Genomic DNA, 26,336 nt, shown 5'->3' with positions numbered 1-26,336 from the left:
CCTAGGCAGAAACTGGAGATCTCAGGGTGTGAAGTGGGGGAAAAGAATGTAAGATGTAGTCATGAAGACTAATCGCCCACAGAAGAAAAGAAAATTAATTGAAAAGCTGAACTATCTAAGACTCCACACTAGAAAAATTAAACCCTTCAGAAAGATTAATCCCCCACCCTCAAAATCAGGGAGAAATAATAAACTCATGCCCAAGAAAAAATAAAATCTGCAAAAAGCAAATCCAAATGAGAAAAGAAGAATAAGATGAGAGCTTCACCTCCAGGGTACAAATGTTTTTAGATCCACTGACACAAACATATTTTCTGCCTTGACAGCCTTAGTGGAAACTGTAGAAGTAAAATGAGGCAAAGCAGGTTAGAGAAGAGAGATAGTTTTTGGAGGGGGAGCAGTCTCTACTTTACAGCACACATGAGTCTGATTTCAGAAACTAACATAGCTGGTAAAGGCTACAGTATTTTTTAAGCATTTGGAAACTGATTTGTTCATCCTCAAGGAAGAGGGAATCTTACCCAGTAAGGTCACCATTTCCAAATTCTCCTCCATGACTTCCTGATACAAGGCCCTTTGGTCCAAATCCAGCAGGGCCCATTCTTCCTTGCTGAAAGACACCATCACCGCACCCAAGGCCACCTAAGACAGAAACATTATCCATGAGGCAAAAATACTAACCCCAAAGAGAAAACTAGATAGCTTGGGGGTACACAAGAGGATTCCAATGTTCACACCAGGCATTCGCAAACACCTTATTGGTTAACATTGATGGATGCAAAGTAAAAGAGAGAGCTGTCAGGCCCAGGAGATGACCAAGGGCAAGAGCCCCCAGACTGACCCCTTCTTGGTCCTCCAGGGATCCTTCCCCTTACCTGGTCCAGGCTTCCAGAAGGTATTCTCAGGACCTCAGCTTTAAACGATGAGCTGATATGCCTTGTATGTATTCTTGTTTCATCTCCTATTAGAGACATAAAGGCAAATTCAACTTGAGGCTCAGGTAAATAGAACAAAAGCCATCATATCAAGGGGCTCTTGGTAGTCTCAGCATGTATCTACACTGCAGATTTAAAGCAGCTGGACACTACCTTAACTGCCATAAGTCCATTCTACAGAATCTTAGCAGCTGGAGTTTGGTGAGACACCAGAGCTCTCTGACAGACCAGGCTAAATACCTCACTAAACGACAAATCCCAGGATTCTGTAGGATAGACTCCTGGCTCAAAGTTAAAAGTGGTGTCATAATGCTTGAATTCTGCAATGTGGATACATCCCCTAGAGCAGTGGTCCCTAAACTGTGCCCTTTAAGAGATTTTGGACTTCAACTCCCAGAAGCCTCAGCCATGTTGGCCAATAGTCTGGGGTTCTGGGAGCAGGAGTCCAAAAACCTTTAAAGAGCACAATTTGGGGACCACCACCCTAGAGTCCAATGAGGGCTGTCAGGGCATAAAAGAGACCAGTGAGGGCTGTCGGGGCAGAGTGAAAACCAGGTAGGAAGAGAAGAATTGATAAGATCTGAAGAGGGTTTTGGGAGCCGGGATGTGGAAACCCTCAGAATAACCAGAAAGGTGGCAATCGACCAATGTTAGGGAAGGTTAGCAATAGGCTAATGTTAAAGAAAACTTGAAGGAAACATATGCAAAGGAAGTTTGGCTGCCAAAGCAGTTTTCAAGTGCAGATAGGGCACATTTATTACATAAGACCTACTAGGATTCTCTTCAGGACAAACAAGAAAATCAAGAAGGAGAGATTTCCCTGCTTTTAGTAGCTGGTGATACAGTCCCTTCTGCAGGAGGGAGGCTCTGAGCGGACTCCGGGGCCACTGGACAGCCAGGATTTGAACCCAGAGAAGCAGACCTTCCACTGCTCTTTCTCATGTCTCCTTCCAAACCTTTCGAACTGCTCTGTGTGTGTCTAAAACAACCTTTTGTCACTCCAAGCAGATTTTTTTTTCAAGGGCACAATTATCACATTATAATTATAATTTTCTGACAGTAAGAGCTGTTTGACATTGGTACGCATTCCCTTGGAGAGTGATAGAGTCTCCTTCTTTAGAGGTCTTTAAGCAGAGGCTGGATGGCCATCTGTTGGGGATGCTTTGACTGTGAGTTCTTGCATGGCTGGGGGCTCGACTGGATGGCCATTGTGGTCTCTTCCAACTCTACGATTCTAGGATTCTAAGTAGCTGATCTCACATGGTATCCACTAGTATTCAGTATGAAGACCAGGAAGGAGAGGTTTCTCTGCTTTCAGCAGCTTTTAGCAGCTGGTGATAGAATCCAGGTCCCTGATTCTTACCCCAAAGTGGCGGTGGAGGTGCTGAGGGAACTCTGGGGCCACCTGATAGCCATGATTTGAACCCAGAGAAGCAGACCTTCTTTCACTCTTTGTCCTTGCAATCTTTAAACAGTCTCTGTGTGTCCTTGCAACTTTTAGATCAGCGTTCTGTATGTCTAACACAACTCTGTTTCACCCAAAACAGATCTTTCAAAATGATGTCTCAGAAATAGAAATGCTGACAGCATTGAAGCAATCTTACTTTTTATTTATTTATTTATTTTACTTTTTGTTTAATTTATATTCTGCCTTTCTCCAGGGCAGAACAGACAGGCACAAAAAAGCAGCTTGAACCTGCTTTTTCTGAAAGCAGTTCAAAGTACCACTATCCACACCAGTCACTCCCAAGGCGACCCAAAGCCATGCTGCTGGGTAATTTTTTTTGTCACCACCACAGCATCCATGCGCACTGTCACACAAACACACAGTCAGTGGCTGCCTGCTGCCTAGATGCCATCCCATTGGATGGCTGCCCCTTTGATCAGCCACACAGTTGCACCTGTGATTCTCCAAGAGGACAGAGCATCTGTGTGCTCAGTAAACCATTGGCAAAGCATAATCATAGGTTACATGCTCTCTTCACCCCGTGTCCCCTCTTGGACTGTCTGCTTTGTGTATGTTGTACATATATCCATTGGAGGTGTCACACCTTCACTTTTTTGCATTGCTGCCCCAACTGATTGGGTACACTGGCTCCATCCTTTTTTAATTCACAGGAGCATTTATATTTAGCTTTAGGGTTAGGGTTAGAATGGATCTCTGCTTTAGAACCGCTCTGACATTGGAGCATTTATATGCAGGGTCAAAGGTACACATTTTCTAGGCTAAATCAGAATATCCTTGGTTCTGGTTGCTCTGGATTTTAGTCTCAGAGTGCAGTTTAAATCCGTTCTCCACCCACTTTAGAGATGTGTGTCAAAGTGGTTTGAAACTGCCTTATTTGGTGCGTGAGTTTCACCCCTCCCTCCCCATATGGCTTACAAAAAGCCTACAACAACAACAACTCATATCAAACAAACAGTCCAGAAGGCTACTGTGGTCAATGATACTGAATGTGCTGGAAGATCCAACAGAGCCAACAGATATGCACAGTCTAGGAGGACTTCTACACCACTGCAGAGACCAGGGTCCAAAACACACTGTAGAAATAATATAGTCAGACCACTTTGATTGCCCTGGGTCAATGCTAGGGAATCCTGGAAATTGTAGTTTGTTGTGGCCTTAGAGCTCTCTGACAGAGAAGGCTCAATGTCTCACAAAAACTACAGTTCCCTGAATTCTCTAGCACTGAGGGCAGTTAAAGTGAGATCAAACTGAATTATTTCTGCAATGTGTTTTGGACCCAACTTGATCAGCTCATGAAGGCAGACTGTTGAGCAGCAAGATAGGCAGTACAACAACAGGATCTTTATTCCATCTCAGCCACCCATCTTCAAATGTCTTTGAGACCAAAACCTCCCTGGCATGTGTTTTGGGACCATATACTTAAGACATACTGACGAGAGGAAACCGAGTTGCAAAATATTTCTTTTTCTGCATACCCCATGAGGTGGCATCTCTGCCATGCTCCTCCATGATCCATCTGCATCGTGTTCTCTCTCTAGAGTCTGAGGAAGGCTTCTGTCCTTCAGAGGCCTCTTCTGCTAACAGGTCCTGGAAGAGAAAAAGAAGGAAAGATTGCAAAAGAAAGAGGGATGTGAAAAGGAAGGAGGCAGGAGAAAGGCAGGGATCGAAAAGGGATGTTTTGTCACCAGATGATTTCCTGAAAATATTGCATAATAAATTACAGAGGATATTTACCCTGAATCTCTCTCACCTGTGGCTCTTTCTTACTTCTCTCTTCTGCCTGGCTCAGGAGGAAACCTTCTGCCAGGGCCACCGCCTGGGAACAGGTCTCTGCCCCACATTCCCTCACCCAGCTCTCCATCTCTGGAGGAAGGATAGTCAGGAATTGCTCCAAGATCACCAAGTCCAGGATCTCAGTCTTTGTGTTTTGCTCTGGTTTCAGCCACTGACAGCAAAGACTATGGAGTTGGTTGCAAACCTTTCGAGGTCCTTCAGCCTCTCCATAGCAGACCTGCCTGAAACGCTGTTGCTGGACATCTGAACCAAACACATCTTCTTTCAGGCTCTTCCTCATGATCCTCTGCCAGAATCCTCCTCTAATTCTGAAAGGTAGCACAGCCTTTTCTAAATCAGGGACTTGTTCTTGTTCAACCCGAGTCTTGTTCTTCTGTCTTCAGTCTCTGCTCCCAGACAGATAACCAGTCATGAGTTTCTCTCTCTCTCTCTCTCTCTGACCAATCCCTCTCTCAAAAAGCTGGAAAAATTACTGAGGATACCAAACCCTGCAAGACACCAAAATCTCTTTAAGCATGAGCTATGATGAACCCTCTCATGAAGTAAGAAAACAATTAAATTCAGGTTGGAAACTCGTTTTTCTGTAAAGAAGAGAATCATTATGGCTTAAATATGATCTAAATGTGTCTTGAGGAAAGAAGGCATCCTTTCTTTTTTTTTGGCTGCCTACTCCAAACTTTGCGCTTAAAATCTGAGTATCCCTTATCCAGAATTTCAAAACCTGAAATGCTCCAAAATCTAAAATTATCCACATGGGTGACTGAGACCTTTGCATTCTTTTTTTACAGCCATCCCTCCATATTTGCAGCTTTGAATTTTGCAGAGTAGATTATTCATGGTTTTGATTAGTATGTTCCCTCTAGGAATTTCTAGGTCCTCCAGCATGACTCTGCCAGAAGCTGACCCTAGGAGTTGTGCTGGGAAATCTACCGGTAGAAGCTCCTAGAGAAAGCACTTCTCTGGGCCTTTCTAGGTCCTCCAGTGTGAGTCTATGATCAACTTCTGGCAGATGTTGACCATAGAGTTGCTCTGGAGGGCCTGGAGATTCCTAGAGAGGTGTTCTCTCAGGTAAAAAGTACAGTAGTTTTTTGTGGGGTTTTTTGGACTAAGTGGCCATGGTCTAGAAGAGTTATGTCCTGACGTTTCACCAGCTTCTGTGGCTGGCATCTTCAGAGCATTCTGATGCTGGCGAAATGTCAGGAATAAACTCTTCTAGAACATGGCCACAGAGCCTAAAAAAACTCACAAAAAACTATGGATGCCAGCCATGAGAGCCTTCGACTTCACAAAAAGAATAGTGTTTTTTTATTTGTGGTTTTTCCACATCACAGGGGGTACTTCACTCCTAACCCCAGCGAATGTGGAGGGACCACTGTATTTCAAGCAAGCAAACTTTGTTTAATTCACAAAATTATTAAAAATATTATGTACAGTATAATCTTCAGGTTAGCCCTACAACCTCAAGTCAACCTCTACTACAGCATTCTTTCTGTTTGCTCTCTACCTAACAGGTCCTCCTCTCTTTGCCTTCCCTTGCTCAAACCTCCCAATTCCTCCTTTCAGCAGCTCAGTACAGCAGAAGATACTTCTAGATTGCCTACTGAGGTGGGCCAAGAGATTTTACCCCCTGAGGCATAGCAATAGCATGAACATTTCCATACCACTTATCAGTGAGGATGGAGCAAGCTTGTTTTCTGCTGCTCCAGAGATTAGGACCCGGAGAAATAGAAGCAAGCTCCAGGAAGAGGGATTCCATCTCAATATTAGGAAGAACTTCCTGACAGTAAAGGCTGTCCAACAGTGGAACAAACTCCCTCAACGGAGAGTGGTGGAGTCTCCCTCTTTGGAGGCTTTTAAACAAAGGCTGGATGGCCATCTGTTGGGGATGCTTTGATTGTGAGTTCCTGTATGGCAGAATGGGGTTGGACTGGATGACCTTTAAGGTCTCTTCCAACTCTTATGAGTCTATGATACACTGAATTCTTAAAGACAATTGCTGTTACATATGTCACCAAAGCATCTACACACAGGATACATATTATATCAGTAATTGTGGCAACATTCTACACAGTTGAGAGTGCACAGATGCATACGTTTCCTATCAGCAAGAAACAAAACTTACCATTCTTGTATGAGACAACAGGACTTACAATTGGGGAGCCATTTCCTCTTGGTAAGGTAAAAACAGGAAATCCGACCCTAAAACAAAAACAGTGAGCAATTTACAATTCCAAGCCAAAGCTTCTTATGAAATATCAACTCAGTGTAAGAAATGCATCATTATTACTTTTTCATTCCTTAATTCCATGCTTCCTGAGGCTGAGCAGAACTGGAGGGAGGTCAACACCTCTCCTTCCTCCTGGATGCAAGGACCTCCCCCTTTGGTCCAATCCACACTGCAGAAATGATGCAGTTTGAGACCCCTTTAACTGCCCTGGTTCACTGCTAGGGAATCCTTTAGCAGTTTATTGTGGCACCAGAGCTCTCTGAAGAGAGAAGGCTCAATGTCTCACAAAACTACAGTTCCCAGATTTCCCTGGGCTTCCTTTCTCTCTAGGAATTCCTCTTTCTTCCAGTTTAACCCCTGAGAGCCCAGTCTGGGAAAAGTGTTGTGGGCTGAGTGTTGGACTAAGGCTGTGTCCTCACTGCAGATTAGTAATAATAATATTTAATTATGAATAATTATTAATATTATTTTAGAGTTCAGAGGACCCATAGGTCTGCTGAATTTGTTATGAAAGATGAAAGAAAGATTGCAATCTTCCTCTCGACCATTAGCACCAAATCAGCCAGGACTGAGGCTATTTGTGTCATTGTTTGACAAGATAGGAATTGTCACTGACATTGTTGTTGTAGGTTCAGGTGAAGCAGTGCCTGGGACTAATGGTAAGGTTGGAAACTAAGCTCAGACCACTGTCTGTCAAACCTATTGTCTCTTGTAGAACAAGTATCATAACTGTATCTATGGGGGAAAAGGAGGATTGTCCTTGATGAAGGGACCTCTTTTTTATTTTTATGTGAAATATTTTTATGGAAAATATTTGTAGAAAAGATTTTAGTAGAAGAAGAAGGTGGTTTACTTCCACAGGAAGAGTTGCAATTTTGGAGGGTATAATAATATGAAGATATTAGGCTCTAGGGATAGGAAGCACTTGGAGGGAAAAATTAATTTAATTAAATTAATGATAAATTAATAGTATTATATTTTGGTGGATAATATATGTTAGGAATAGTGTACGTTGAAAAGAAGATAATAATAAGAATGAAGATATCAATCAAAAAATAACCACAAAGGAGGACTAGGCACTGCAAAATAAGAGGACATTCAGGAAACAAATGGACGTTTCCTAACAAAAGCCAAAAACACTGATAGAAATGTAGATTCATGATGTCCCTTATATAAAATGGCCAAATCAAGGCTTGCTTTTTGAAAGTGATGTATACTTTAAAATATTTTCAAACTGTGGATGGCTGAATTTGTGACTATGAAGAGCAGGAGATTCCACCTAAACATTAGGAAGAACCTCTTTACTGCACCAGCTGTTCAACAGTAGTTTATTGTGGCACCAGAGCTCTCTGACAGAGAAGGCTAACTGTACAAAACTACAATTCCCAGCTGTTCAACACTGGAACAGGACTGCCTCAGGAGATTTCCTTCTTTGGAGGCCTTTAAACAGCGGTTGTGTGGGCATCTTTCAAGAGTGCTTTAGTTGTGCATTCCTGCATGGCAGGAATAGATGGCCCTTGTGGTCCCTTCAGGTTCTAAGATTCTGTTATCTAAGCAACCACTGTGCATAAATTGAGAAAGCCAGTATTTTTGCAGAGGATGCATCGCTATTTGGAGGTAATCCAAAGGAAGCTACCCCTAAGTCAAAACTGATCTGACAATAGTTTGTAACTTTTTCAGATCTAAAAAGAAACTATTAAAAAATCGAAATGGCTCTATATTGAGATGCCCTCCTTGCATCTTCAGCATGAGCTCTGGGAGAATAGTGGATCTGCCCTGTTTATTGAGTTTTAGATACTTAGTCGTCACTATGGTTACAACAAATACATTGTTCTGGAACAATAAACCAGTCCTTGCCTGCATAATAAAGAAATGTACAGAACAGGATAAACTAAATTTATGAGTGTTAGGTAGTATCTCTGGCAAATAAATAGTAATTAAAAAACCCTCCTGTTTTCTCTTGTTTCAGACAACTGCTAACTCCAGGCTACATATGGAACTTTTTTGTTTCACTTGATTTGGATATAAATATTTGCTTGCAAAGAACTAATTTTAATTTTGTCAGTGACTGCTCAATTTGGAGTTGCAAAAAGGTGGAAAAAGACACACACACACACAAAATAGTGGAAAATTAGTCCATTCTGGTGGCTGTGAACTCTTGCTACAAACATAAATGGAATACAGGTTGAGTCTCCTTCACCTGAAATGCTTGGGGCCAGAAGTGTTTTAAGATTCCTGTTTTTTGGATCTTGGAATATTTGCAGGTACATACTGACATATCTTGGAGTTGGCACCCATGTCTAAATATGAAATGCATTTATATTTCCTATACACCTCATAAGCATAGCTTGAAGGTAACTTTATGCACAATTTTTAAAATAATTTTGTGCATGAAACCAGGTTTGTGTATGACGAACTATAAAAAAAATGGAGGCGTCACTATCTCTGCACCCATGGGGAAAAATATGAGGTTTTGGAGCATTTTGGAAATACAAATAAGGGAAACTCAACCTATCTAAAGAAACTCTGGGAAGACAAGACAAATCAAGGTCAGTATACCTAAGAGCTACTGATCTGAAGCGCATGGAGAAGCTGCTAGCTGAATACAATCCTCAGGATGCATGATTAATGAATGCCAGCTGCTTATTTTGCCATCATAAAACATTTTGAAATTCTAAAACTTAGGAGAATCTTAAGGGGGGTATTGATGTTAACCTGCCTATTGGACAATACCACTATTTACAACCTTAGGAAATGCAGGTAGACAAAATACTGTAGTAAACAAAAACTCCAGTGAGATGCAGGTTAAGGGGGGGAGGAGGAATAAACATTCAATACTTCCCCAAAGAGATGAAGGAAACTGTGCTTGTTTCACATTTTCATTTCATTTATTACTATAAATTCAAAGGTCTTTAGTCTTCCTGCTCATCATTGGAAATTCTAGAAAATACACTTCATGTAAATCCATGTAAACTGTATTTAGAATGAATTCTATGTTGATTGATCTCAAGCAAAAATAAAGTGGACTTTCAGGCTTGTTGCCTTTGTAGCGGTTGTTGTTGTTCTTCAGTCTTGATGTACATATGCAACAAAGTTAAACTAAATGGGATTAAATAAAGCTTTTAGAGAGAGTGGACCAAGTGTCTCATAGATGGCACCTTTGACCTCCTCCGTTGTCATGATTTTATAAAAGCACATTACCTGCTTGTTGGAGTGGTTGTGAGAACAGAGGGATGTTAAAATACATGGGGTTGGATTGTCAAAATGTTCAGATCTTTTGGAGGGGTCTTTCTTGAGGGGCGCAGTGGCCTAGCGGTTGAGATGCTGACTCTGATGATCGCAAGGTCAGCAGTTCAAGACTCAAGCGCCACGTGACGCAGTGAGCTCCTACCACTTGTCCCTGCTTCTGTCAACCCATCAGTTCAAAAGCATGTAAAGTGCAAGCAGATAAACAGGTACCACTTTGGTGGGAAGGTAACAGCGTTCTGTGCAGTCATACCAGCCACATGACCATGGAGCCATTTCTGACAACGCTGGCTCCCTCGGCTTAGTAATGGGCACCACTCCCTACAGTCAGATACAACTAGACAAGATTCTCAAAGGGGAAACCTTTACCTTTAGTGTCTTTCTTATCATGGTTAACAAACCAAACTGCCCAGTCACAGTCTGTGCAGGTCTCCATCAAGACCTACCCAACAAAGAATTCTTTTGCCATTAGTCACAGTAGGAATGAAGACTGTTGCATCAGCAGAAAAATTTACAATGTTTGTCAAATACAGGAAAAGCGATTCCACTAAAACTTTAGGAAAAACCTCCTGACTGACAGTGGAATATGTATGATGGAGTATGGTGATGGAGTCACCTTCTTTGGAGGTTTTAAAACATATGCTAGATGGCCATCTGTCAGGAATGCTTTATGTATTCCTATATGGCAGAAAAGGGGTGGGACTAAATAGCCCTTGGGGTCTCTTCCAACTTTATGATTATATCATTTTTTGAAATAGAAACTAACTCCATCCAAGTGTTTGCATGCTATTCGTAGCCATCAAGATCTCCCTGGTATGCATTCGACAAGATTTCCATGTGAAGAATTGTCCCTATGTTCAGACCTATTGAAGGGAGGTAATGCCTTTCATATCACAGCTAACAAATGAAACTCTTCACCCACAACTGAAAATGTTCCAGCTGACAACTACTACTGCTGCCATTGAAGACCTACCAACAAAGGAACTTTGCTATTAGACACAAGAACTGAGATGATGCATCAGTGGAAAACTCTTCCAGGTCTAGCTCAAAGAAAATAACTCAACAGAGCAAGGACAAAAGCCATGATAAAACATCAACTTGTAAAATAAAATACATGAAAGGCAAAAAAGGAAAGAAAAAAGCTTCATACTACTTTAAAGGAGTACAGTTCTCATTTTTTGCCTTTATTAATTCTGGCCATGTTAGTTAGGGCATATAATATTAATAATAATAATAATAATAATAATAATAATAATAATAATATGTATTTATTTATACCCCACTCTTCAGCCAAATGAGATTTGGCTAAAAGAGACACTTGCTAAAGTAGGAGATGACTGATTTCTTAAAAATAGGAAACAGATACAAAAATTTTAAAAATGAGCTTCACAGCAATTTTTCACAAGCATTGGTTAATCAAACAGACTTGCAGTGATTCCCAATATCATGAAAGAATTCTTGCAATGCACCAAAAAGCACTGTATTGTTTGATTTTCATGTTTTATAGTATACCTTTAAAATTCTCTTTATCACAATCAAATTAAAAAACAGTTGTGGGTAAGTGCTTTCTCTGACATGTCAACAAAAGACATATTGTTTTCAGTCAGGTTAGCAAGTCAAACAATTCCAATAAAGCTGTTTGCTTTATTGTTTGTTTTCTCTTTGACACAAATTCAGCCCTTTAGTGAGTCATCTAAAGAGAAAAAACAGTTCTTCACAGTTCTTTTTACACTTAAAGAGCATTTAAAACGTTTCTTGTCTATGTGAGTTGCTTTAGGATGTGTGTGTTGTGTCGTGTGCCTTCAGTTCAATTCTGACTTATGGTGAACCTTTCATACAGTTTCCGTGGCAAGTGTCTTCAGAGGGGCTTTGCCATTGCATCCTCTGAGGCTGAGTGAGTGTGACTTGCCCAACATCATCCAGTGGATTTCTGTGGCCAAGCAGGGATTCAAACTCTGTTCTCCAGAGTCATAGTCCAGCACTCAAATCACTACACCACATTGGCTCCTGCCTTATGATAGTTAAGTCTTATTTTCACCCATTTGAAGCACTGAAATAGTTTCTCCCCTTCATAAGTTACTTGATTACAAATTAGGATTTTCATCTTGTCCATAAAGCTGTTCCCACAATCCTAAGTGCTTAAACGGTTCCTCTTCTGTGTGAGTTGCCTGATGATAAATGAGGTCTGGCTTCCAACAGAAGTCTTTTCCACACACTGTGGTTTGAAATCTCTCTTTTGACTCAATCTCTTTTCACAGTTCAAGCATTTAAATGGTTTCTCCCCAGTGTGAGTTGCTTGATGAGAAATGATGTGTGTCTATGGACCAAATTTCTTTCAGATCTCCAAGAACTGAAGTGATTTTTCTCCTGTGTGAGATGCTTGATGATTTATGAGGCTTGTCTTCCAACTGAAGCCCTTTCCACACTCCAAGCACTGATAGGGTTTCTCCCTTGTGTGAGTTGCTTGATGAGACGTGAGGTGTGCCTTCTGACTGAAGCTCCTTCCACAGTGAAAGCACTGAAACGGTTTCTCTCCTGTGTGAGTTGCTTGATGATTTATTAAGCTTGTCTTCCAACTGAAGCCCTTGCCACACTCCAAGCACCGGAATGCTTGCTCCCCTGTGTGAGTTCCCTGGTGACGAAGAAGGTGGATCCGCCGCTCAAATCTTTTCCCACACTCCAAGCACTGAAATGGTTTCTCTCCTGCGTGAGATGCCTGATGAGTTGTGAGGCTTGTCTTCCAACTGAAGCTCTTGCCACACTCCAAGCATTTAAAGGGTTTCTCCCCCCTGTGAGCTGCTTGATGACAAATGAGACGTGTCTTCTGCATGAACGTTTTCCCACACTCCAAGCATTCAAATGGTTTTGCCCCTGTGTGAGTTGCTTGGTGAGAGGTGAGGTGTGCCTTCTGGCTGAAGCTCTGGCCACAGTCCAAGCACTGAAACGGTTTCTCTCCTGTGTGAACTGCTTGATGATTTGTGAGGCTTGTCTTCCATCTGAAACTCTTTCCACACTCCAAGCACTGAAACGGTTTCTCTCCTCTGTGAGTTGCTTGATGATTCGTGAGGCTTGTCTTCCAGCTGAAGCTCTTGCCACAGTCCAGACACTGAAATGGTGTTTCCCTTGTGTGGGCTGCTTGATGATTTGTGTAGCTTGACTTCCAGCCGAAGCTCTTTCCACACTCAAAGCATTTAAATGGTTTCTCTCCAGAATGACTTCTTTGATGACAAACAAGGTGTGTCTTCTGAGTGAAACTTTTTCCACACTCCAGACATTTGAAGGGTTTCTCTGCTGTGAGAGTTCCTTGCTGAGAAGTGACTTCTATCATGGAAGTGAAACTTGTTTCATAGTCCAAACTTTGTAATGGTTTCTCTCCTGTATAAGTTGCTTGATGATGAGTGAGGAGGGCCTTCTGATTGAAGATCCTCCCACATTCCCCCAGCTTAAATGGTTTCTCTCTTGCGTGGGTTCTTTGATGAGACAACAATTGTGAGCTCCACTTGAAGTTCTTTCCACACCACAGTGACATAAATGGTTGTTCTCCTGTGTCTACGTTATGGGGAAGCAGGCACTTCGTAAAACTGAAGGTTTTTGGAGATTCATCTTCCGAGAAAAGTCTCCCCTCTGTGTGGGTTCTTCTATGAAGATTGAAGCTTACTTTACAACTGAAGCTTCTCCCACATTCATGACAAAGATATTTGCTTTTTTCCTCTTCTTTTGGTTTTACTTCCTGGGTCGAGATTCCACACATGTTCCCACCCTGAGAAGCAGGGGCTTCGTTCATCCTCTCCTCTTGAGGGTCAGTTTTTGCTTTCTGCCCTTCTTGCTGCTTACATTTACTTCCTTCAAGGAAGGTCCTATGTGGTTCCTCTTCATATTCATTCTCCTGCCCACTGCCACCTTGAAAAGGCAAGAAACACATACGTAGTCAGAACCCAAGGGAGAAACAGTCTCATATCAAAAAAGTAATACAATTGGTTAATTGATACAGTTGGTAGTCATTAGAACAGAGCCTCTACATGTGTTTTACTGAAAGACCAGCTCTACTCAAGAGTATTCACCAACTGTTTTGGCAAAAGCTGTCAGCTAAAACAATTTCACAACTGTAAGAACCCATGGCTAAGGTCCTTTTTCTTCTTTCAACTGCACTGGATCATTTTTGTGATTCTTTTTAGGTGTAAGTAACTTCTATACTTACTATGTTGTATGATACAGTTACAAAATAAGTATAAAAGTGTGTTTTTCCAGTGGTGAGGCTGTCTGGTGGTTGTGTGTCTTCAAGTTATTTCTGACTAATGGCAACTCTAGGGAGAACCTATCATGGGATTTTCTTGGCAAGTTTGTTCAGAGTGGGTTTGACAGTGGCATCCTCTACGGCTATGAGTTTCAGAAAGTGTCACTTGCCCAAGGTCACCTATTGGATTTACATGGCTGAGCCAGCATTTGAACCCTGTTTTCCAGTCATAGTCCAGCACTCAAACCACTACACCATGCTGCTCTGATTATTTTATAGGTGAAACAAAATCTTTACTTAAATCACAGCAGATAAGCAGGGAATCAGGTCTCTGAGATAGAAGGCACAATATAGCAGAATTCAGAGGGAAATCCATTAATTTCAAAGAAAAAAAATATAATGGTATAATCACTTAGCTTTGGGAAAAAAATAATTAACTTGTATTTTATTGGCAGTTATTAAGCATTTAGTATTTAACCTCAAACAACATATAGGGACATGAATCATTAGTAATATATATATTCTTTGTTAAGTGAGCAAATAGTATCATAGATTATGCTATCTGATGAAGTCAAGTTGGGTGTAAGTCTCTGCTGGCTGGAAGGAGCAAAAGATTTCTTCCAGCATATGTCAGAAGCAAATGAAAGGTCCCCCTTCTACCTTAGTTGCCACTGCCCTGGGCTGAGGGGAAGAGAAGAGGCAGGCACAACTTTATCATGCCTAGGCCCAGAAGCAGATGAAAGGCCCCCCATCCATCCCAACTGCCACTGCCCTGGATGCGGAGGGAGAGAGGAAGAAGCAGGCACAAGTCCTTCATAGATTTATAGAGTTGGAAGAGGACTCAAGGGCCACCCAATCCAATCCCCATCATGCAGGAACACACAATCAAAGTAGCCCCAAACAGATGGCTATCCAGCCTCTGTTTAAAAACCCCCAAAGAATGAAACATCACCACACTCCAAGGGAGTGGGTTTCACTGCTGAACACCTCTGACTGTCAAGAAGTTCTTCCTCATGTTGAGATGGAATCTCTTTTCCTGTAGTTTGCATCCACTGTTTTGTCTCCTACTCTCTGGAGCAGCAGCAAACAAGCTTGCTCCATCCTCAACATGACATACCTTCAAATATTTAAACATGGCTTTCATATCAGTTCTTAACCTTCACTTCTCTAGGCTAAACATATCCAGCTCCCTAAGCCAGTCCTCATAGGACATGGTTTCCAGTACTTTCACCATTTGGTCACCCTCCTGTGGGCATGCTCCAGCTTCTCAATATCCTTTTTGAACAGTGGTACCCAGAACTGGATGCATTATTCCAGGCAAAACAAAGCAGGCCTTAGTGGGAGGGCACTTGTTTTTGAGAGGAGGAGTTCTCTACTCCATGGTCTCTACTTAGCAATCACATCTGAAACAGACTCCAGAAACCACCTCCTCTAGAAAGGACCACAACGATTCTTTAAGAAGCACTTGTAAACTGATTTGATCAACCATAAAGAAAAAGGAACCTTACCCAGAGAGGCCATGAGCCCCAAATTCTCAGACATCACTTCCATATGAAGGGTTTTTTGGTCTGGATTGAGCAGAGCCCATTCCTCTTCACTAAAATCCACAGCCACTTCTTTAAAGGTCACCTAGGGGAAAAAATAAACCCAATTTGAAAAGAAAACAGGGTAATTTGGAGATGCCCAATGAATGTTGACTCATTTCCAGGCACAATTCCAAGTGGTCATGAAATCTGAAGCCCCATATGACTGAGATTCAGACTATTTGAAAGACCATATCTCCCTATATCAACCCACCAGAACTTGCAGATCTTCAGGGGAAGGCTTTCTCTCAGTCCTACCACCATCACGGGTTCACTTAGCAAGGACATAAGAGAGAGTCATCTCAGTGGCTGGTCCCACCTTCTGGAACTCCTTTCCATGGGAGTCTAGACTGCAGGCTTTTAATGTATAAGCGGGGAAGTTTCTTATTGGCATGTGTGTTTTTTCTAACATTGGTATGTCTTTTAAATGATTTTATAGTTTACTGTGGGAATTTTTAATTGTTTTACATTTTTATTGTTGAAGTTTATCAACTGATTCTTTTTGGAAGCTGTCTTGTGGCCCACTCTGAGCAAAATCAGCACACTATCGAAATATAAATAAATAAATAAATAAATAGCAATGTCTTTGCACAGGGCATTCACAAACATCTTACTGGGCAACTTTGACTGATGCCAAGGAGAGGATCAAGGGCAGCCAGTCTTTCCCTTTCTTGACCCTCCTTGGTTCCTGTTCCTTACCTGATCCAGACTGGTTGAAGCTGTTCTCAAGGCCTCAAAATGAAAAGATGAGCTGCTGCATCTTGGCTGTGATCTTGTTCCATCTTCTGTGAAAAACACAAAAGGCAAACAAGGAAGTTCTTCAGCAACACCTCAAATTCTGATTCACCTTTTTTCTAGTTTTGCCAGTTTCTTCTTCTGAAATATAGCCTACAGAAACTAGACAAGATGGAGAGGTTTTTTTCCTGGTTCTGGCAGCTGGTGAAACAGTTCAAGTTTCAAACTTTTCCTTACAGAATGGAAGAAAGGCTTTGGGTGGACTCTAGGGCCAGCTGACAGTTATTACACCAGCAACCTTGTATCTTCTCACTATGCAAAAGGCAACTGTGGGGTATGCAAAAGCATTCCTGCTGTGAGAAATTTGCTTTCCACTCTTTCAAAAAGTCCAGAGTAAGCCAAGCTGAATCATGAGCTCTAGAAGTCCACTGTTGCCTCTTCTGCATTCAATTTCACACTAATGACAAACTCAAATGCTTGAACTGCAGATTTTGGAATGCAGCAGGATCTAGCTGGACATGCTGTCCGCTCAGTCTTGCAGGCTTCAGGGCTGCTTTTTGTTGTTATGTGCCTTCAAATCATTTCTGACTTATGGTGACTCTAACTTTGGCTTTTCTTGTCAAGATTTGTTTTAAAGGGCTAGCCTGGAATAAGAGACTCCTGCCTCCATAACTGTCATCCTCCAGCCAGTGAGGGAGTTGACCAGGCAGGCCCAGCTCCATCAGGGCTAGCTTGAAGAAGAAGAGCCCTCCCTCCAGTCCATCTACCTTGGTCCAGGCCTCAGAGGGAGAGAAGAACCACTGGACCTCATCCCCTTTCCCTCCACCATTCCCTTCTCCTTTTGTGTCATGTCTTTTAGATTGTAAGCCTGAGGGCAGGGAACCGTCTAATTAAAAATAATAATTGTAAGCCGCTCTGATAGCCATTAGGGCTGAAGGGCGGGGTATAAATACCATAATATAAAAAATAATAATAAAGGGGTTTTGCCTTTGTCTTCCCCTGAGCTGAGACAGTGTCACTTGCCCAAGGCCACCGAGTGGGTTTGATGGCGGACCCAGGAATCGAACCCTGGTCTCCAGAGTTGTAGTCCGAACACTCAAACCACTACACCATTCTGGCTCTCATCAGGACTAGGCTGAATTCTATTCAGCCCTTAATAATAAAATATGCTTGCATAGTTTTTTGTGGGTTTTTTGCACTATGCTTGCATATTTTGTTATATGATCTGTTGCCCCAAACTGTGTTGCTCTTGGTGCATAGAGGGGGAAGCAATCAAACAAGCCTGACTCCTTGCGTGAGGTTTTACTGCTTGTTCCAGCTGGAACTTCTCCCTCTAGCTTGGTTCTCCTCAAATTACCCTTTTCTGCAGTATAGAAGAGGGGTTGCTCTTCTTATAATTCTGCCACTCATAATTCTTTTACCTTCCTTTCTAGATAGACTGTTGAGTGAAGTTAAAATAAGATTACTTATTTACCTGTCTGGATCAAGATACAGTAATATAAATGCAGGGGCCAGATCGTGTATAATCTATGCATAGGAGACATCAGGAGAGGGAGAAACAAAGCTGAAATATGCCCCTTTCTTTCTTACCCCACACACTGGCATCTTTGTCATCTTCCTTCATGATCCCCATGGACTGGATTCTCTGTTCAGATTCTGAGAAAAGCTTCTCTGCTTCAGAGGCTTCTTCTGCACATTGGGCCTGGAAGACAAAAGGCAGGAAGGACTGCTAGAAGGAAGGAAAGATGACTTTCAGAAAATACTAGGCCATTAGTTCCAGCAGATCTTTACCTTATCTTTGAAATACCCAGGATGATGCCCTCCCATTTGCTGCTCTTTCTCCTTTAGCTCTTCTGCCTGACTCAGGAGGAAACCTTCTGCTAGGGCCACTGCCTGGCAACTGGTCCCTGCTCCACATTCTCGCACCCACGCTGACATCTCCAGAGGCAGGATGGTCAGGAACTGCTCCAAGATCACCAGGTCCAGAAGCTGAGCCTTCGTGTGTTGCTCTGGCTTCAGCCACTGGCAGCAGAGATCGTGAAGTTGGCTGCAAACCTCTCTGGGACCCTTGGCCTCCTCATAGTGCAACTCCCTGAAAAGCTGTGGCTGTACATCTGAGTTGAGTATATCTCCTGTTAAACTCTTCTTTGTGCTCCTCTGCCAGGACTCCTCAGTGCTCCCGGCCTGAATTACAGCACAGCCTCTTCCTAACTCTGGGCTGGCTGAGTCTTGTTTTGCCATCTTTGGGCTCTGCTCCCAGGTAGATATCAGCACTACAGAAGTTTGTTAATTGTTCACCAGATTCTTTCTCAAAAGAAAAAAATAAATAAAGGGAGGGGCAAAATTCCTGGAGATGGAAAGCCCTGCAAAAAAACAAAAACATTCCATGAAAGAGTTGCATTTTATGTCTGGGGAGATAGGTAGGAGGCAGGGAGATGCTTTACAATCAGACTCAAGCCAGAAAAGGTTACATTTTCCTGTTAAGAAGGAAAATACCATGATTTAAAGAGCGGCTAGCAGCTATCTGTTGGATGAGTGGGCAGTGGAGTTGCTACTTTCCTTTGGGGCCACAAATCAAAACCTTTCCACAGTGCAGCCCTCTTCCACTTGCTCTGCCCAGAACAACTCACATTGCTTTGCCTTTCCTTCTTCATCTCTATTGTGTGTCATGTGTGTGTTGTGGGCCTTTCAAGTCATTTCCGACTTATGGCGACTCTAAGGCGACCCTATCATGGGTTTCCCTGGCAAGATTTTGTTCTCAGGAGGTTTGCCATTGCCTTCCTCTGAGGCTGAGTGCATGTGACTTGTCCAAGGTTTGGCCATGAAATCCAGTGGTTTTTATGGCCAAATGGAGAATCAAACCCTGGTCTCCAGAGTCGTTAGTCCAGCACTTTACAACAAGCACTACGCCACACTGGCTCTCATGTCTACTACTGTACTTCCTTCTTTTACAAAGTCTATTAAATTACACATCTGGTTAACAAAGACTTCTACAACGCCTACTGAGGTGGCCCAAGACTTTGGGCCCAAGACTTTTTGCTGCCTGAGGTGTCAACTCATCTCCCAACTAATCCAGTCCAGAACACACACACACACACACACACACAAATTTAGCTGCAATAGAGACTCTCTTCAGGTATGGAGATGCTTGAGTTAGATTGAGTTACCAATCTAACTCAAGCAGGAAATGGGCTCAGTTCTTTGTCAAAATAATGACAGATAGTGGGGATCATAGAATCATAACATCATAGAGTTGGAAGATCCCACAAGGGCCATCTAGTCCAACCCCCTGCCATGTAGGATTATCAATCAAAGCATCCCTGACAGGGATGTCTTATATTCCTGCATGTTTTTTTCTTGTCCAGAGACCAAATGCTTCACACCATGCAGCATCCTTCTGGTTGCTCCAGTCCTACCACTTTACACCCTGATCACTTTCCTTTCCTCCGTGCATCCCTCCCCCTTCTTCATATGTCTATTAAAATGCATCCCCGCAGGAAGAAACTGAGGTGTTTTATACTGCTGCAATGTCTATGGTAGCAGCCCAAGATGTTTTGCTGCCTGAGGAAAAAGGACAAGATGGCACCACACTTCCTAGAGAGAACGTATTAGTCAAATCCGTGAATAATCAGATCCGCAAAAGTCAAAGCCGCAAAAGTGGAGGAACAACTGTAACAGGCATTTCTAAATCCTCCAGCACAATTTCATGATCAGCCTCTGGCAGATCTTGGCCACAGAATTGCCCTGGTGGACCCAGAGATTCCTGTTCTTTCAGGTACAAAAAGAAAGAAAGAGTTTTTTAATGTATGGTTTTCCATTTTTGTGGGGGTCCTGTACCCCTAAATCCAGCGAATGTGGAGGATCCCTTGTGCAATATGGACTAACAAATGCTGGTAAAGTGACCTTTAAACACAAACATACTCACACACACACAAAGACTTTCTGTTGTCCAGGACTATTTGTGGCAATTCCTAGCATCACTGCCACGTTCTACTCCTTCCCTGGGATGGGAGTTTTTAAAAAGAGTTATAGTACTGTAGCATCTCAGTGCACCAGTAAAATGGTAATTTTGCAATAGAGATATACCTTAGTCAACAGCGTAGATGTATTCCTTGGCATCACTTTTTAAAAGAAAATTTGGTACAAGAGGCAGAAACAACACGGAAAAAAAGGGACAGGTGCCTACACCGTCAATAAGAAAAAGGAAAAAGAAGTTCAACATGTTTCAAAAAACTTTTCATTTAAAACTAACAGTGGTTCAAAACACAATGCAGAAATAATCCAGTTTGACACCCCTTTAACTGCCCTGGCTAAATGCTAGGGAATTCTGGGAACTGTAGTTTTGTGAGGCATTTACATTCTGTGGTGCCACAATAAATTACAGTCCCCAAGATTCCCCAGTACTCAGCCAGGGCAGTTAAAGTGGGCTCAAACTGGATGATTTCTTCAGTGCGTTTTGGACCACCAGCACACGCAGAATTAACCAACCAACCAGGCCAGGTAAGCCTTGCATGAGTGAAACAAGAACATCTGAACTTAAGCTGCTGAAGAAGGCTTATCTGATCTCCCCCTTTAGCTGCCCTGGCTCAATGCTAGGGGACCCTGGAATTGCAGCTTGTTGTGGCACCAGAGCTCCCTGACAGAGAAGGCTCAAGACCTCACAAAACGACAGTTCCCAGCATCCCAGAGCACTGAGCCACAGCAGTTAAAGTGGCATCGAACTGGATTATTCCTGCAGTGCGTATGCAGCCCAAGAAGGCAGAAGCTAAAGGCAAAAATGTTGAGGTTGGTGGGTGTAAAAGGTAGAGGCTTTATTAAGTGACGGATGCCTGTGTAATACTATTCTGGGAGAAGAAATCTGCCCTTCAAACATTAGGGCCACCTCAGCAAAGCACACCTCGTTTTTACAAGGAAGGAAGAAACCTTGGAGGAGCCTAGAGCTGTTTTCAAGATAGTCTCTACACTGAATAAAAATGCACTGGCTCTGTTTAAACGGCCATCGCACCCTCCGACAGAATCCTGGGATTTGTGGCTTTGTTAGGCACCAGTCAAAGGCAGCATGGTGTAGTGGTTTGAGCCTGGGACTATCACTCTGGAGACCAGGGTTCGAATCCCCCCCTTGGCCCTGAAACCCACTGGGTGACCTTGGGCAAGCGACAATCTCTCAGCCTCAGAGGGAGGCAATGGCAAGCCTCCTCTGAAGGAACTGGCCAAGAAAACTCCCTGAAAGGGCTTGCCTTGGGGGCATCACTAGTTGAAAATGACTTGAAGGCACACAACAACAACAACAACAGCAGCAGCAGCAGCAATACCAAGGCCCCAGCACTCTTTGGCTGAGAAGGCTAAAGACCTTGTATGAGTCTATGATTTGCCCATAGGGAAACATCAGGGAATATTTGCCTATAGAGAATCATTGGAGAATACAGGTCCTTGTCCAGAGGGGATCATTGGAGAATACCTTCCCATCCTCCCTCCTCCCCTGGAGGCCCCTTCCCTTCCCTTTGTCCCAACGCCCAGAAGATGGAGGGAGGCGGGGAAGGGGGCCTCCGGGACTCACCACCAGCCCCTCTGGGCTTCGCCCCGCAGGAGGAGAGAGGGAGGGAGGGAGGGAGGGAGGGAGGGGGCCCCACTGCCTTGCCTTGCCTCGGGGCCTCTGGGCTCTCAGTCTCCAGCCTCCAGCTGCCTCCAAGGCCGCTCTAGGAAGAGCCACCCAGAGACAGATGGCCGGAAAGGACCATCTTCAGTCTCACACACACACCCCTCTTCCGCTCTAGGAATATAGACTCATAGAGATGGAAGGGAGACCCCCCTCAAAGAGCCATCCAGCCAGAGGCCCTCCTTTTCCAGGACGTGTCCTACATTTCAGCCTTCAGTCCTGGCCTTTTCCCCAAAGGTCCTCCATTTTGAGCAGGAATCTTCAAATCCCAAAATAGATCCCGAGGGGAGCTGTCTTCTTGACCAGAGAGCAAAGCCAGTAACATCCAAACAAGGATACCTTTATAAGGGCAACCAAAATACACAATTCCATGTTGCAAACTTTCGAAGTCACACTGGATTCTTCATCGGGCAAACAGGAGAAAGGAATTGAAGATGTCAGTCCTAGGCCTGCATTTTCTGTTTCTGGTCTCAGTTCAGATGGAAGGGAGGGCTATCTGCAGACTGACATCACCCTTTCTTTGGCCATGGGGTCACTGGGAGATTCTCAAAGACAGGGAAATGCAATGTCCATTTGCAATTCAAGGAAGGTGTTTCCTTGGAATCCAGCGTGTCTCCTTCCTTGGTGAAGCCACAGGCTCCTATTTAGGCAGAGAAGCCTGAATTTCACAAGAAGTCTTCATGTTTTGCATCAGGAAAACTAAAGGCAAAGCATGCCAATCCAGTCCCAAAGGCAGAGGTGTCAGCCAGCAGCTAGCTCTCCCCACCATCTGAACTAAGACCAGAAACAGAAAATGCAGGCCTAGGACTAACATCATTGGAGAATACAGGTACTTGGTCCATGTGGGATGGGAACCATATGATACTGCAAGGCATAGCCTTCAGAATATCATAAGGGATTATGAGGCTCTGGGTAGGAAGCTGAAAGAGGTGGAGGCACAAGTGGTCATCTCATCTCTTCTCCCAGATGAAGGGTATGGTCCAGGAAGGCAGAGGAAAATAGCAGATGTGAACAACTGGCTCCATAGATAGTGCCACCAAGAAACAATTTGGATTCTTGGATCATGGGCTGTGGTTCCATGAGGAGGGAATCCCTTGCCATGCAGGAACTCTCAATCAAAGCATACCTGACAGATGGCCATCCAGCCTCTGTTTAAAGACTTCCAAGGAGGGAGACTCCACCACCTTCCAAGGAAGGAGTTTGTTCCGCTGTCAAACAGCCCTTACTGCCAGGAAGTTCCTCCTAATGTTGAGGTGGAAGCTACTTTCCTGGAGCTTGCATCCATTGTTCCTGGCCCTGTTCTCTGGAGCAGCAGAAAACAAGCTTGCTCCCTCCTCAATATAACATCCCTTCAAGTATTTAAACAGAGCTATCATATCACCTCTTAACCTTCTCTTCTCCAGGCTAAACATCCCCAGCTCTCTGAGTCGTTCTTCATAGGGCAAGGTTTCCAGACCTTTCACCATTTTAGTCTCCCTCCTTTGGACACGCTCCAGTTTCTCAATGTCCTTTTTGAATTGTGGTGCCCAGAACTGGACACAATATTCCAGGTGGGGCCTGACCAAAGCAGAATAGAGTGGCACTATGACTTCTCTTGATCCAGACACTATACTTCTATTGATGCAAAATGCTTGGACCAGAAGCATCTTGGATTTTGGACTTTTTGGATTTTGGAATACCTGCATTTGCAAATTGGTACATAATAAGAGATCCTGGAGATGGGACCCAAGTCTAAACACAAAATTCATTTATGTTTCCTAGCCTTGTACACATACCCTGAAGGTAATTTCATATAATGTTTTAAATAATTTTGGGCATGAAACAAAATTTGTGTACAGCAAACAATCAGAAAACAAAGGTGTCACTATCTCAGTCACCCAGGAAAAAGTTTGGGTTTGGGGAATATTTTGGATTTCCAGATAAGAGAGACTCAACCTGTCTGCAGAATAAAATAATGCAAGGCAAAGACTCAGACTATTTTGAAATCATTACTTCCCCCCCCCCTTTGCCTTCTTGAAATCAGGGCCTGTTATGGACCTTAAAATAATTAAATACAATTTTGGAAAGACATGGTTGCTAATGTAAAAGCTGACTTTGTCATTATGAAAACACATAAAAATATGAGATATCAACTTCAAACTGATTCTTTATTGTCATGAACTAAACAGACTTGCAACAATTTGCAAGATCAGGAAGACATTCTTATGATTTATTAACTCAAAATGCAATATAATGTTTGATTTTAAAATTTTATATTGTATCTTTAAAATTCTTTTTATAATCGTTATAACAACAACGTAAGTATACTCTTCATGCAGTGTTGCCATACAAGATATCTTAAGATCATTCTCAGAACAGGAGGTGAGCAACCAGAACAATTCCAAACGCTAGCCCTCTATGAGTATTCTCAAGTTTTAAAAAAAGCAAAGATCTACTACTGCAGCTTTTTTGACACTTAAAACTAATGAAATGGTTTCTTGCTTATTTGTGTTGTTTGATGACAAGTGAGGCTTGTTCTCTCCCTAAAACCACTCACACCCTTCTCGCCTTTTGTGTTGATGAAGGAGGTCAATCTTCTAAGCAAAGGTGTGATTTTTGACAGAAGCTCTTTTCCTACTTCCAGCATTCAAAAGGCTTCTTCTTTCCTATTAATTCCTTATTGAAAAGAGACATTGAACTTGGAAACGTTTTTATCCCATATTCCAAGGATAGTAATGTTTCTTCCTTTTTTTGAGTCAAATCAAGGAAGCGATTTAGCACTGAATAGATATTAATACTATTTGAACCGTGATCAAACCTACCCGTTTCAATTAAACCCACTTTTGTGTTCACATTCAGCAGTGAATCCTGCGCCACAGGAACCGAATTAAATAGCCAGCACATTCACACTTGTGCTGAACTGATTCATTTCAAAAAAAGCAGGGAATGCTATGAATCTGGAAGAACTGGTTTAAATGGGTTTAGCACTGCTGCCCCCTCGGCAAACTGCACCAGAAATTTTGCACAAGTGCAAACAAGGGTCATTTAAATCAGTTCAGATTGAAGACCGGTTTATTATGTAATGGGAATGAGGCTTCTAGCCTTATAGGCAAACTTCTTTTTCACACACCAAACATTTGAAGAGTTTCTCTCACCTGAGAGTTCTTCAAGAAGAAGCAGAGTTTGTCTTGGGAGTGAAACTGTTTCCACAGTCCATGCTTTGCTGTGTTCTTTGTGTGTTGAGAAGTGACTTTTATCTTGGAAGTAACATCTTCTTGACATTTCAAGACCTGGAATGTTTTCTTTCTTTATTGAGTTAACTGATGATATATAAAGCTCTGTATAGAAACTTTTTACACACACTAAACAGTTGCAGAGCTTCTCTGCTAGGTATGTTGTTCTATACATGACATTTGTCTGAGGAAGATAACATTCCCCCATTCCATGCCTTCAAATGGTTTCTCCACTGTGTAAGATGCTTGATGACAAGTAAGGCTATTCTTCCCACCAAAGCTATTTCTTGACTGAGGACCTTATCACATTTGTGGAATCCTGAACAGAAATGGGATTTAAATTAGAATTAGAAAAATACCCAGCAAATAGTTTATCACACGACATTACTGCCAAAGTGAAATAATGTGAAGATACAACGAAGGCAAAAGGGACAAAAATGGCAGCTTTTTACTTTCAGGAAGTTCCAAAAGTAAAAAGCTACCATTTTTGTCCCTTTTGCCTTCACTTTATCTTCGCATTATTTCACTTTGGCAGTAATGTCATGTGATAAACTTCCTGCATTTGCGGGTTTTTTCTAATTTAATTCTAATTTAAATCCTATTCTGTTCTAGTGTGATAAGGTCCTGAGTTCTTTGCTGAGAACTGGCCATTACCTTGGAAAGGATTTTTTCCCCACACTCCAAGCCACACCACTGAAGTGGTTTCTCCGCTCTATGAAATGCTTGATGACAAGTGAAAAGTGTCTTCCAAAGGAAAGCTTTTCCACACTCCAAGCATTTGAATGGTTTCTTCCTTGAATGAGTTGTTTGATGACGAGCAAGGTGCATCTTCAGCCAGAAGATCTGTCCGCACTCCAAACATTTAAAGAAATTCTCCCTTGTGTGAATTCTCCTGTGAAGATTAAGTCTTTTTTTACAATGGAAGGTTTTACCACATTCAAGACAATTATCTTTACTTCTTTTCTTTCCTCTTTTGGTAATTTTGTGGACTGAGATTCCATCAATATCCCCTCCCTGAGAAGCAAAGGCTTTGTTCTTCCTCTTCTCTTGAGGGTCAGTTTTTGTTCCCTGTGCTTTCTTCCTCCTTGTCTCTTCAGGATCAGTTTTTGTTCCCTGTGTTTTCTTCCTTGTTGTCTCTTGTGGATCAGTTTTTGTTCCCTGTGCTTTCTTCCTCCTTGTCTCTTGTGGATCAGTTTTTGTTCCCTGTGCTTTCTTCCTCCTTGTCTCTTGTGGATCAGTTTTTGTT

At 42.6% G+C, this 26,336-nt stretch overlaps 3 protein-coding genes across 11 annotated transcripts in view; all 3 read right to left on the bottom strand.

The window, feature by feature from the left end:
* Positions 1 to 12: 12 nt before the first annotated feature.
* LOC121922000 (zinc finger protein 213-like) lies at positions 13 to 6,661 on the bottom strand. Of its 2 annotated transcripts, XM_042450849.1 has the most exons (6): positions 6,485 to 6,661; positions 6,320 to 6,396; positions 4,154 to 4,685; positions 3,879 to 3,990; positions 876 to 961; positions 13 to 642 (listed from the first exon to the last, which is right to left on the bottom strand). In XM_042450849.1, the coding sequence occupies exons 3-6, from the start codon at positions 4,475 to 4,477 to the stop codon at positions 433 to 435; spliced, it is 732 nt and encodes a 243-aa protein (XP_042306783.1). In that variant the 5' UTR covers positions 4,478 to 4,685; positions 6,320 to 6,396; positions 6,485 to 6,661; the 3' UTR covers positions 13 to 432. The 2 variants fall into 2 exon arrangements, with proteins under 2 accessions (XP_042306783.1, XP_042306784.1); XM_042450850.1 differs by lacking the exons at positions 6,320 to 6,396; positions 6,485 to 6,661 and having other exon boundaries at positions 4,154 to 5,165.
* Positions 6,662 to 10,846: 4,185 nt separating this feature from the next.
* Positions 10,847 to 21,804, bottom strand: LOC121921854 (zinc finger protein 2-like). Of its 3 annotated transcripts, none has more exons than XM_042450485.1 (6): positions 21,780 to 21,804; positions 18,014 to 18,585; positions 17,813 to 17,924; positions 16,187 to 16,272; positions 15,413 to 15,533; positions 10,847 to 13,570 (listed from the first exon to the last, which is right to left on the bottom strand). In XM_042450485.1, exons 2-6 carry the CDS (start codon positions 18,461 to 18,463, stop codon positions 12,006 to 12,008), a joined length of 2,334 nt encoding a protein of 777 aa, XP_042306419.1. In that variant the 5' UTR covers positions 18,464 to 18,585; positions 21,780 to 21,804; the 3' UTR covers positions 10,847 to 12,005. The 3 variants fall into 3 exon arrangements, with proteins under 3 accessions (XP_042306419.1, XP_042306418.1, XP_042306420.1); XM_042450484.1 differs by lacking the exon at positions 21,780 to 21,804 and adding an exon at positions 20,309 to 20,499; XM_042450486.1 differs by lacking the exons at positions 18,014 to 18,585; positions 21,780 to 21,804 and adding an exon at positions 20,309 to 20,499.
* Positions 21,805 to 25,086: 3,282 nt separating this feature from the next.
* The window catches only part of LOC121921935 (zinc finger protein 232-like), a 19,459-nt gene continuing 18,209 nt past the window's right edge, over positions 25,087 to 26,336 (bottom strand). For 3 of the 6 annotated variants that reach the window (XM_042450691.1, XM_042450696.1, XM_042450695.1), the window contains exon 8: positions 25,620 to 26,309. In XM_042450691.1, the coding sequence (XP_042306625.1) occupies positions 25,682 to 26,309 (628 nt within the window). In that variant the 3' untranslated portion in view covers positions 25,620 to 25,681. Of the gene's footprint in view, positions 25,410 to 25,619; positions 26,310 to 26,336 lie in introns of those variants that run through there. The other 3 variants (XM_042450693.1, XM_042450692.1, XM_042450694.1) reach the window with 3 other exon arrangements.

Source organism: Sceloporus undulatus, chromosome 2 (genome assembly GCF_019175285.1).
Source record: "Sceloporus undulatus isolate JIND9_A2432 ecotype Alabama chromosome 2, SceUnd_v1.1, whole genome shotgun sequence".
NCBI classification, from domain to species: domain Eukaryota; kingdom Metazoa; phylum Chordata; class Lepidosauria; order Squamata; family Phrynosomatidae; genus Sceloporus; species Sceloporus undulatus.
The sequence above is the reverse complement of the archived record's forward strand: the minus strand, read 5'-3'. Positions and strand labels throughout refer to the sequence as shown.